The sequence below is a fragment of the Dermacentor albipictus genome, chromosome 3 (genome assembly GCF_038994185.2).
Source record: "Dermacentor albipictus isolate Rhodes 1998 colony chromosome 3, USDA_Dalb.pri_finalv2, whole genome shotgun sequence".
Lineage (NCBI taxonomy): Eukaryota > Metazoa > Arthropoda > Arachnida > Ixodida > Ixodidae > Dermacentor > Dermacentor albipictus.
The window spans coordinates 153043283-153056067 of record NC_091823.1 but is presented as its reverse complement, the minus strand read 5'-3'; the positions used below and the strand labels follow the sequence as shown (position 1 = coordinate 153056067).

The 12785-nt window shown below is 45.8% G+C and overlaps 1 protein-coding gene across 17 annotated transcripts in view; it reads right to left on the bottom strand.

The window, feature by feature from the left end:
* Window positions 1-12785, bottom strand: part of LOC135920016 (uncharacterized) — a 52581-nt gene that overhangs the window by 13606 nt on the left and 26190 nt on the right. For 15 of the 17 annotated variants that reach the window (XR_011512496.1, XR_011512499.1, XR_011512501.1 and 12 more), the window contains 3 exons: window positions 9529-9548; window positions 7734-7876; window positions 1851-1948 (listed from right to left, as the gene is read on the bottom strand). Coding sequence is in view for 6 of the 17 variants with exons in the window: in XM_070534792.1 (XP_070390893.1) it covers window positions 1851-1948; window positions 7734-7876; window positions 9529-9548 (261 nt within the window). In the remaining 11 variants the exon portion in view is untranslated. Of the gene's footprint in view, window positions 1-1850; window positions 1949-5573; window positions 6506-7733; window positions 7877-9528; window positions 9549-12785 lie in introns of those variants that run through there. The other 2 variants (XM_070534790.1, XM_070534795.1) reach the window with 2 other exon arrangements.

Below are 12785 nucleotides of genomic sequence, written 5' to 3'. Positions count from 1 at the left end.
CGTGCGTGCGTGCGTGCGTGCGTGCGTGCGTGCGTGCGTGCGTGCGTGTGTGTGTGTGTGTGTGTGTGTGTGTGTGTGTGCGTGTGTGTGTGTGTGTGTGTGTGAAGAGAAAGAGATTTTCGGCAGCGCATTAGGGAGCACGACTCAGCGCCGTGGGGAAGGGGAGGGGAATATAAAGGCCAAAAAAAGAGAAGAGAAAGAAAGTCGAAGCGATCGCAATGGTCGGTACCCTTAGGTACCGGTGTCGGCACCTAGGCGTCGATGCACATACGCAAGGGTCGCTAACGCGGCGACTCTCTTCTGCACGTGCAGACGCCTTTTGCTACGCATGGAAAGAATAGGTGCGGCGACATGCAGAGAGAGAACCGCGCCCTCGAAGCACAAAAGGGCCCAAACGCAGTGAATCGCTTCTCCCCCTCCAGCCACGTTCACTGCTCGAAATATAATTTCGCCTATTTCACAGAGGGGTGATCTACGCTTACACGTAAAGAAGTGTGGTATGGAATTGATGGCACTGAGGATGCGTGAAGCTGTTGGCGCAACATATATTTTTATTTGATGTATTGCTTGCCAAATAACAGTGTGTTACAGCTACAAATATTTTGAAAAAAAAACTTTTATTGCAAATGAAGCAATGCAGTGGAACCGCAGTAACATTATCGATCATCACTAGCCAAGGCAACACAGAGTCGCATGCAACACGAGTACAGCAATAATGGCCGATTCGTGGCTCAAGAAAATATTGCGAGTCTTTCGAGTGGGCTATGCTAGCGCTTATTTGCCGCTTGCGGACGACTCCGAGAGTTCGCTCAATATTCACGCGGTCAGATAATGCGCAGAATTGAGTCAAAGTTGCATGTTCAGGAGCGCGTTTGGCGAATTCGAAGCCACGCGCTCTCAGCTTGGCTACAAAGCGTCAAACCGAAATGCACATGGTGTAACGCACTGTTCGATTTATTCGGCAGCCGAGCGAGGGCGGCGTTCACCTTCACAGGCACTCGACGAAATAACTGTTTAGCGTGCCATACACGTGAATTCCAGTCGCTTCCAATTACCCGCAATGCGTCCGCTATGCGGCATTTGTACAACAAAGACAAACGTGTTCCTATCCTGAACGGTCAGAAGCAGTACTATCGTGGCAGCCTACGTGTGTGCTGCTTGGTATCTACGTTCGGCCGTGATGTGACTGATGGGTTACTTTCGTCCATCATTAAACTCGAGAGAAACGATGGCGCATGCACAGCTCGGGCGGATCACACAGGCATACGCAGGCGTAAGCTTCGCGACCATACACATAAACAGCCGGAGGCCGAGCACTCTATAATAGCTGTTTGTACGAGTATAGCACAGTTTATAATCTTACAAAGATTCCAATTGAGAAAATGATTGCTTAAAATTGCACTTTCTACTGCTTTCAATATTAGTTTGTTTGTCCTTGAACCATTGCTGTCGAGGCTATGCACATTTCAACGCAGCAGAGTGAGTTCACCGAATGCACTCGCCGCCGAGTGTTCTCTGCAGCGAGTGTCACTAAGCATTCCCGTGTGACAGCCTGCAAATCACGCTAGCAACGAAGTGCTCTCACTAAACATTATACCAAATTTGCCCGTGTGATAGTAGTGTGAGTCTTGCTTCAGATATTGCAGAGCTTTCGCGCATGTGCGTCTCGGAGAGCTAAATAGCTGGTAAAAAATTTGGCGACCACCACACCCCAAAGCTCTATTGCGCGAGAGAACGCGCCTGTTGCATCGGCGCCAACCGGAGATCAACAACCGATCAACAACAAGCGGGAGAAAAAGCGGTAAGAGCAAAAGAGAACTATTTGCTTTAGATGATATCAAGGGACTCGCCTCCGGTGCTTATGTAGTAGAAAGTGATCGCCAAGGCAACAAGAGAGAGTACCAGGAGAGTGATGGTCGAGCACCACAGCCAATTAAGAGAACCGCATCTGCAAAGCAATAGGTTAAGTTCTGTAGATTTGAGAGAGCATCTCTTGTTGCTCTAAATGAAAGGCAGCCAAACTATGATATACAATAGTAATATATGGCACTCAGAAATACGAAGGGTCAGGTAATATATGGAAAAACCATCCACACCTGACTTATTAGGAATCCGTAATCACACAGATGCCCCAAAGGAATAATAACCGACCGAGGATATGCAATGGTTTTTCAACACTCCCGAAAAAACCAGACAAATATTTGAAACGAGAAATACACGAAGAACTAACCTTGATTGATATCTAAGAAGGCGTTTAGCCTGCTTTGATAAGTGGGTATGTGTAACCATATCTTATTTTATGTTATCATAGGACCTTACACGCACGCGGAAGGCCACCTGCACTTTGAGTGCCACTTTCTCAAGAACGAATTGGGAACCCGTGTAGGGTCTGCGAGTACCTCTGATGGCAGACACTGCGACCGAAAGCGCAGTGTCTCAAACCACAGCGTTTGCGTTTTCCACCAGAGGCGCCGCACCTCAATGACTGCGCCTCGAAACGCTCTCACGAAGAAAGCGCTCTCACAAAGAAAAGCGCTCCTTGCCCCCATTGCCACCGCAGGCTGTAACCGTACCATCGTTATTTATTTACCGCGTGTTGGATAGGAAATGTCTTCGGGTTTCGCCCACGAAAATTGTTAAGCAATCGCGTTGCTGAGATCATGGTAAGATCACAAGATGGGTTAATAAAATGTCTGCTTTTATTTTAAGGAGTATTGAACGATCAAAGCGAGAGGGTTTCTCTGTAGTGCTGAATTACGGGCACTACATCTAAAAAGATTGCCAACGTTATTCTCGCTGTGCTACGCATAGTGTCTTCTAAATGTGCTTTAACTTAACACATCCTCCACATCAGCAGACAATAGCGTCTGTCGATACAAACTTGTCCGCATTTTGGTATAGGAACTTTCACACAGGCGCGACCGGCTGGCGTGAGGAAACGTGGGTACTCATAATGTTCCTTGTTTCATTAAACTTAGCGTTCACCTTTCTTAGTTCCGTAATAAAAAATTGGAGGACGCTTAAGCTTCGCCTTCAAGTGTGGAACGCGATAGCGTTATCGCACACCGTTCGCGCCGCCTACTCAAACGCGCTACGCCAGCCAAACGTCGCGATCGCCAGAGATAGCCGGCCCCCGACGGGCCATGAAGGCGGACGCGGTCATGGGGCGAGTGGCGCGCTACGTGTCGGGGCAGCGTCGTACATTGCGAAGAGGGGGTAATCTGTGTTTGCCGCAAGATGGCTCTGCGTGTGCGCAGAGCGCAGAAGAAGTTTAGCGGAAACGTACTTTGCTACTCGTGAAACTGCGACTTCTGTAAGTTACATGGTCATAATTACTGATATACACCACAGTACAACTTTCTACGGCACGTTTCTAAGGCAACACCGCATTCACTAGAGGCGATTTTGTCCCTTTTTGAAGTAACGAACTCGTGGCTGAGTGGTAGCGTCTCCGTCTCACACTCCAGAGACCCTGGTTCGATTCCCACCAGCCCATCTTGCAGGACGTTTTTTTTTATTTATGAAGTGCCTTCTGGGATTTATCGCTCACGGCCAACGCCGCCGACGCCGGCGACACCAGCATTTCTGCGACACAAGCTCCTTAGCACTGTCGCATTAACAATGTTAGGCCAGCTGTGATGACCATCAGACTGCAATCAGTAAAGACATGATACCAGTAGTCAAGTTATTCCTATGGAAAATAATCATCAAAACATCAAGCGGAGACGCGCAAATCGTTGTCTTCCAAATGCCCGTCGAGATGGCAGCTCATCTTTCGGCAGTAACATGAACTGCCAGAGGAGCTGCGCCGCTAAAGATAGAGCTGCAGTTGCACGAACCAGTTGCGATCCTACACGGTCGTTCAAGTGTACGGGTTTCATCAAATGTTCATTTTGTTTTATTTTCATTTCCTTTGTGTGTGTGTGTGGGTGTGTGTGTGCTTAGTTGCTTGTTTTTTTTTTCTTTGTATGCGTGCCTGTGTGCGTGTGCGTGCCTAAGGTTCTGCACAACGAAGCTAGTACTGGCAGTTAGCAAAACAAACAACCTTACGTTCACCAATTGAATATGCAGGAGTGCAACTTCTGCATAATGGGTGTCTTCGATTGAAGTAAAAGGCGGCATTCGCTAAACTTTAACACTTATCAGTGTTCCTCTGATGGCATTCAAGAAGTAGCAATCTCTAAACCGCAAATGAGGAAAACGGGAGCAATTGCGGCAGTTAGTCCTCGTGATCAGGGGTTAGTCTGTTACGAGAGTAACTGCAAGTCGTACGCGTGGTGTTCATATTTCATCAACTAAATGTTTGGCCCTTACTTTCAGAGATACTAACGCAGGAATGAACAGAAACATTTATGGACCATGTTAAGGAGCCCCGGGCGTTCAAAGTTTTTTGGAAGGTCGCCACTGCTGCGTTCCATTTAAAGTACTGAAATCTGGGCGAGTTGGTAGGATTTTATTATAAAATTGCACCGCACGCAATTGCCCTTGCCTTCCATTCTCGTTCGTTGTGTGGGCGCTTGAATTTGAAAATGTACTGCGATTGTTCTGTGGCCGGTAGGGATGGGAAGGTATATATAACTTTATATCCTCTTAAGATGTTAGCTTGAATCTTCGCCTGGTTATGCTCCTCCATCACCTGGTTATAGTAGAACAAAGAACGTCAACATTACTTGTTCATTTACATGGAAGAGAGAGTCACCCACTGGTGCTACAAAGCAGGTCGGAACAACATGGCTACATAAACCAGTTACCACTAAGAATATGTGACAATGATCTGCTTTGTATAACTCCGTTTAATTTTACCGTGTGGTACTGTAAAAATAAAATTCTTTTTACGGCTGCTGTTACCATCTATCTGATAATGCAGTAATTAGAAGAGTTGACGACACCGACGACACCGGCATTTCTGCGACACAAGCTCCTTAGCACTGTCGCGTTAACAATGCTAGACCAGCTGTGATGACCACGAGACTGCGATCAGTAAAGACATGATACCAGTAATCAAGTGATTCCTATGGAAAATAATCATCAAAACATCAAGCAGGGACGCGCAAAACGGGGTAGTTGGAGAAGTATGGGAGAGGCCTTTGCCCTGCAGTGGGCGTAACTAGGCTGATAATGATGATGATGAACAGTTAGTGGTTTTATGCCTATCCAGGTGGCGGGTAAAACCACTCGTCTGAGGGAAGCACCAGTTGGTCTTCTAACAAATACTGCTGGGGCCTACCACTTCATCCTCTTGCAGTTTGTCGTGAAACAACATATCGTTTATCGTTTAGGGGCCAATGGTTGTGGCAACGCAGTTAGACCCCGAAGGGACGAAATCCCTTACCCGTTTTGTGCCTCATTTAGCTTTTATAGCCGAATGAAGGTATCCATAAGTACCAATGCCTGATTAGGAGGGAGTAAGCAGGGAGTCATCTTAGCTTCGAAGGCTCCCTGGATCTAAAATTAGTCAATGTGACTTTTAACTCTTTTTCTGATCTGTGCCTACGTCATAGCTGCATCAATTCTTGCAGTAGAGGAACTAGCATAAGCCAAACGTCACTGAAAAGCTATGTGCAACACACAATTTATTTGTCTATCGTAATACATAACCAAGATGATTGGGGAGCCAGTTTCACGCAATTCCTGCGAAATCAGGGCTGTTATCGCAACGCCGTTTTCGGTGCCTTGTACGACTGCTCTTTGACATTATCCCCTCTTTACAATTCCAGGAAAGCAGTCTTATCGTCATTCAGTGTAATAAAGGCCTGCTCATGGCAAAATAGACGTCGTACGAAAACTCGCTCTCATCAGTGGGGGCTATATTATGCGAAACCCGAAAGTCGAGTTTAGGGGCCTCCTAGTTAATGTCGCCCCACTGGCACATAACCTTCTAGGGCTCTGTGCACCGCACGAGCAGCGCTTCATACAGGCCGATGCGGTGACGAGGGGTCCGTTGAAATAGAGATCTCGGCAAGAAGCCAACGTTCGTCCCAGTGACAGCTGACGTACCGAATCTTCTGAGCTGGAAATCCCTGTGAGCTCGTGTGCAGACGGTGGATGCATATTCAACAGTTGGGTATTTTGATAGTGAAAAAAAAGGAGCATGTGGGGAGGTAACGTACGGCGCAGGCTTAACATCAAACAAATTAAAAACAAACAGCTGCCAGGTGACGAGATTAATTATATCCGAAAATTTCTGAATGGCAACATACTGTGCCCATCGCTCACGGCAGCGGGCAGACACACAAAAGCCACTCTCCGTGTGCTTTAGGCAAGTGCCTGCTCATGTTTGCACGTTGCAAAGTGTGGAATGCCTCTACTCGAAAGAACCCGAACAGTCAAGGTACGTGTTTGGTGACCCGGCATAAATCGCAGGCTTGAACATTGAACCGTGTTCCTTGAATGTCCTGCAGGGGCGTCTGTGGTATGCAACCATTCGGTGTGTGGTGACACCACGGATCCGATCACCTGGGCGTCGGGCCATCCCATGTTTAGCCGTGGGCGGCATAGCCGTGCACTAGGAAAAAAAGTTCGTGAAAGTATAGCCGATGACGAGTGCGAGCATCGCCAAAGTCTATCGGCGGAAACACAACAGCGCTTTTTCCTCGATTTCACATTGACAGCACCGCCGGAGTGACCAAGAAGGAAAATCCTTACTGGCGTTTTGCTGTTGTCCTCTCATCAGTTTTCACATCCAAACATTCTGAGGGCTAGTGTGAACGTGTTGTCAACCTAGGCTGCGTTATATTTGGTTTTAGTTGCAAGCCCGGCATACAAGCGCTAACACGTGCTCATAGGTAATACAAACCTTAATAAAAATATTGCACTTAATCTCTCGGCATGCTGCTGGTGCATTTCAAGCGAGGCTTATTTTTCCAGAACACTTCCACATTATTCCACATCCGACAACAGTAACCTCGCTTCTACCATTGACAAATGTGTCGGTGCATCCAAGCGACGTAATGCAAAGGTAAAATCTATTTGAGTTCGATTGCGGTCTAGTTTGGTAAACGCGAAAATGCTTCGAAAGAGCGCATTTGTTGGCATACATGGTCCCAACATCATTAACAACAGGCTACTATCCGAGCTAATGATTGAGCTCAGTAAGGTAAAATAATTTTTACTAAATGCCAAAGAATGTTCGTAAATTTAAGAAATCTCGATGGCGGTTTTCAGTGTAATACACAACGTCGCATCTTTATGAGCTCGCCTTGTGGAATTACGTAAAGAAATTATATATCTTTTTCTTAATTTCAGGCTGCCTGAACAAATAAAATTATGTAATCAAAATTTATCATGGAATAAAATGAAAATGGTTGTCGTAATTCAGTGCAGTCAGTGGAAATTGTAGGAAGCATGACACCCACAGTTACTTCTTTTTGTTACCGTACCTCGATAATGTATATGATAATTGGGTACTTTTTTATGAATATCAGCTGCAAGTTTACGTCTACGTTGATGTCCTTCCTCCTTGCGTGCTTCAACTTTTCATGCGCTGCAATTATCAATGTATTTCAGCCCAATGCTACAATGAATATGCCCGCTATCAATGTGAGTTAGTATTTCTGGCATGAAACTCTCGAAAGGACACAGGATGCATTATGTGACCCATGCTGCACTTGGAGTCTTCGCCGTCCGTCGATTGCAACAACTCTATCAGTGTTGATAGCGTAATTAATTCGAAAATTAAACAGCGTGTTAGTTCCACGAGTGGTTCAGTGAAAAAGGCAAATAAGAAGCCTCACCCTCTGATTCGGCTTTCGAGAGGAGCAACAGCGCGGTTGGCGACGGCTCTCGTTGTCGCAACACGGGTAGGCTGAGGAGCTGGCCTCGTCCTCTCTGCTCGAGTCCTCGGAACAGAGGCAATGCTTGTGGTTGTACGACTAGCCTGAGGTGAATTTGCTTCGATGAGTGTTTTATTCGTCGTAATCAGCGTTTGGAAATAAACCGTCGATCGCATTTTTTGAGAAGCAGACAAGAAGCATTTTGTCTTAAGCATTTAACGAGGAACAGTGATCTCCCTCCCGAAAAGAAATTTGATGAGTGAGCAAAGATAAAAAATAAAAGAAGTGAAATTCATTAAGTCGCTATAAACGCATTAACGCTCACTACAGCTGTGCAAGTGCATTAAGAAACAACAACAAACAAGCCGCATGCAGCGAAGTTAGAAAGAAGAAGCAACATGAACAGGTGAAATATAGGAACAGGGAATGACGAAACATACTCAAAGCTGCTTTATATGTGACTTGTGGTAAAAAGTGTAATTGTTTCGCCGTGGGAAATAGCCATTTGGGCGCGCCGCTGGGGAAAAGCGTAAGGAGTGATCAGGCCAAACGCATCGCCTGCCTTCAGTGAAGTCTTTCTACGTAGCCTGTTTTGAAATTACATTAGGCGGTAAAAACACCCGTGGCTCTTGGAGAATCGGAAGGTTGTTGCGATCAAGCTTAACCTATTTACGCAGGCCACGTGCGATACTTGCTTTCGAAATAAAGTTTAGGAGCAGTTCCTTCCTCTCGCATTGCGTCGCCCTCTAGGGTGTTGAAGAGATCGGCTCTGCTAGCGATAATACGGCCCTCTATCACCAACTTGTGGAAGAACATTGAAGAACATTGGCACTTTTCGAGGAAAAATAAATAAATTATTTTCAGTTGAAATCGCATTTTGACACAGTAAGCGTATTACTTCTATGCTCTAAAATGAAGTAGAGCAATATATATTTCAAAAAGATAATGAAGTTCCCCATCTGTGGGCATTCCGACTGACGTTTTTCTGGTTTTTCTTTGACTTTGCCGCTATGAGCACAAGGTATTTCCTCTGCAAAGCCAGAAGGTGTCCACTTGCAGCACTTCATGCAGACTATGTTATGTGAAACATTCATTTGCCAAAACGCGATTATTTCATTCGCCTCATGAACACAAGAAGGGGGAGGGACTGCTATAATAATTCCTTGAATAAGTACGCAGTGTTCTGTTTTGAAATGCCATATCAAGAAAATTTTTATAAACCTTGCTGCCAAAGAATCTCATAGTGTTCTTGAATATGGATAAGTAGATACGAGGAATGTTGTACGACGTGCTCCACATTGGTGAGCAGGAGTTGCTCCTTGTTGTGCTTCATAATGTCCTACCATTTTGATGTGTTCATTTATGTAAATCCAGTGCGGCCAGAAGCAGTCAATTTCTTAGTGGATGAGTGGTGAGGTAAAAAGGCAGAAGGCAAAAGGCATCCTACTATGCTGCAACATTGAAGGGGGCCACCATGGTGGGCTTAGGATTAGGAGTCGCAACCTGATGTTCTTTAGGAGAGTATATTTCGGAGCTGTAAAAAAAAAAGAACGCCGCAAGCATAGTGACATTTTTTGGTGAAGTTCGCTTAGATTCTCGTTCATATTTCACGTGGCGCAGATATACTTCAACTAGATACTGTGCGTATGTGTTGTGCGTATTATGACATGAAACTGATCCCAGGTAGTACTCACTGCTACCACGAGCAGTACTAGAGCAGTTTTCACTGTGCACGGGCACTGAAACACATACTTACCTCTGTTGGCTGCATTGTCCCTGAAAATAATGTGTATTTTTTTAGCAAGAACCTCTTCTGAACTTATCCTTTTGAACAACACCTACATCATTCCGTTTGCTTGCTGTACATCCATGCATAAGATACGCAAACTGTATGGCCGTAGTCTCACACCCCTATTTGCATGGCAGCCAGAAGATCCACCCGCAAGCACATCAAAGAGCAGACGACGGAGCAACCGGCGACCTCACGGCGGCAACGTGAGCTGAACGCTGCTAACTTTGCTAACAGAAACAGCATTCTCTAGATAAATGAAACTTGTTGAAACGAAAACGCTCGGAAACGGTCAGCCCACCCATTTGAACGGAAACGGTCGGCCCACCCATTGTTACAATTTTAATAAACACCGTTGAAACGCAACGCGTCGTTTTTTTTAACTCAGGCTAAACGGAACTGAAAGTGCACTTATCTCATTGGCCATCAAACTTCCAGTGAAACAGTAGTTCGGCAGACATGTGAAATGGGGATGTTAAATAGTCAATAGTCGACATAACCCGACCTATCAGGCAGTGGCGCTGTCATAGCATTAGTGGCTGCTCTGCAGCGTTCCGACTGTTCTTGTTTCAAATCCCTTTGTGCGTCGTTATGCTGACCGTCAACGTGAGAGCGCTGAACAAATGCATTGTCCTAATAAAGCTGTGCTTTTCCAGGAAGGGCACAATTGCGTATTTTCTTTTTTTTTGCTACAGTGAAATTAACGCAGTCGATGATTTAGAAATAAATCAATTTTAATATTTTTGCCTGCTTTGGGAAAACAGAACTCCTGATTAACAGAATGATGTTTTCTGTCCTTCCGAGTTTCACTTGGTGGAATCACCTACAAAAATGACGCAGTTTCGCCTAGAAAGCAAAGTATCGATTGACATAGCAAATTAGCGGAATTAGTCGAAGTAAGAATAGTCGTTTTATCGGGCGTATAGACTTATAAACATTGGTTTATTTACTTAATTAACCATCGTGTCATGCGCGCACAAGCAAACATGAAAGCATTTGGCATGATGTCTGCGCAAACTCTCGGTCAAAAAGATGGAGTGAGGAAGCGCGGCAACATCAGCGAGCGAATCGAACTTCATGCGGCGTCTCGCATCAGCGCGAACTAAGCCGTGGAAATACAGCGCACGGCAGGCTTTGTCCGCGGCGTATGTGACTTTCAAGCTACAGCGGCCCGGGTTGGCGTTCGTGACCGTCCGGAGCAGAATGCGCCCCTTCCCTACCGTCTCCACGGAGCCTTGTGCTCGACGGAAGGTGGCGCGCTTCCTTCCCGCTTCTCTGCCTTGAGTGCGCAAGATTGGCCTGCGATCTCCGCCTGACCCTCGCATGCTTTCACTCGCACATGCAGCATACGGTTTGGGGTGACGATGTCATCGCCGTTTCTGCCGTTATGCCGTTCATAGTTACTACTTCGTAATTTAGTACTTGATACCTTTCATACTCTTTATATTTATCGACTTTATACGGTACCTCAAGGTGACAGCGACAGCGGAAATGCGCGTGGAGTGTCCATTTAAATGTTATCGCAATAAAAGCGCATCATGAATACCGTTCAGCGATGCAGCAAGAGTCCAAACAATGCAGTTCAGGTTGTAGAGAAAGGCCGCTGAATCAGGAAAGCGCGAGAAGACAAGCTGGGGATCGCAGCTGAGCACTTCCAATGATTTGTTCGTCACTGCTGTCAAATCTACGCGCTTGTGGCTTGTTACGTGCAGCCTCGAAGACTACTTGCGCACTCCCTGACAATCGTTATCGGTTGCGGAACATGTTCACTACTGGCCTACCAGTAGATAAGCACCAGGCCCGCAAGCCATCAGGGTTTGCTGTGACTAGATGTGCATCATGTCTAAGTGAAATATGTTTTGTCAATATTTCTGTATTTAATTTGTCGTGCAGACATACCTTCCTAGCAATTATTCCTTTTCGTGCTTTGTCAGTAGTCAGAGCGATGCTCCGCTCTCGCAAGCAAGGTCGTCAGCTAGCTGTTAACGGTGGATGATAAGAACGGCATAGAATCGTGCAGAATGAATTGCGACTAAATTTTGGCCCTGCTACGCTGCATAATGGCAACTGTAAGCTATACACCCAGACCTTAGGCATTCCTGAGGAATTATCTTTTGCGATTTATCTTTCGAGACCAGCAATAATTGACATTTACCTAAAAAATTAAGGCAGAACAATAAGTATCTCCGCACACGCACAACCAGAGCGTGTTCCCTTTATGAAGCACTAGGTCGATGAAAGTGATCAGCTTACGAAGTTTCAAAGACTTTTGAAGCTCGAGCAACCATGTTTACGCTAATCCATCTATACTAACCAAGATTTCCATGCTCACTGAACCACCATAATTGCAGCACCTCTAGACACTAGATCTCTCAAGTATTTCGCATGTACAATTATGGAAAGACCAAGTTGAAAATTGTATCTCCTTAATTGTGGCATCAACGAGTTGTTGGCAGCGTCCGTAGTTCTAGTAGTTTCTTTGCATCGCAGCACTCATGTAATAAGGTGCTTGCCCAACATCTTAAATCGTCAAATTCTTCGAGCTCATCGTTTAGACAAGTGAAACGTTGGCATTCTTGTTTAACCTAATGTTGGCCATGTGGCTTGCGGTAGTAACCATTCCTTACTGAGCTGCTTGCGTTTTGGGAATCTATTGATCGATATCGATTGCGGTTCTCTCTTTCTGTAATATGATGTAATTTTGGGGGTTTCTGCTTTGGATCCAGGCCCACTTGGAAGAATGACGTCTGGTGCACAGTTTTAAGACCACTCAGCTCGCCAATATACGTGCAATTTCATGCGGCTTCATTCATTGGATTGTCAGCTACATAAGCTACCGAAAATTCCTGCCCATTAAGGAGTACCCACCACAAAAAACCTTTAGCCATTCTTCTGGCCAATAGCAGCCACTTTTCGAGCTATCATTTCGTTTCGCTATCACCACTTCGACTCATTTTACAACATATGATATCGCACTCAGCTACCATTTCCTCTGGAACTCAGTTCCCGTCGTTATGATATGCACGAAATCGCCATGGTTCGATCATGGAGGACACTTGCAAATGCGCGGCGCCACGGGAGCTTTGTCGGCAGTCAGGACGGCTTGCCGCGGGGATTTCGCGCGAGTGCCCCGAACGTCGTGATAACGACAAAAGAAATCGAATGACCAAGTAGCGTGAACCACGGCGTCGCAGAGAAATAGAAGGAAAGAGGGCGACAGTAAT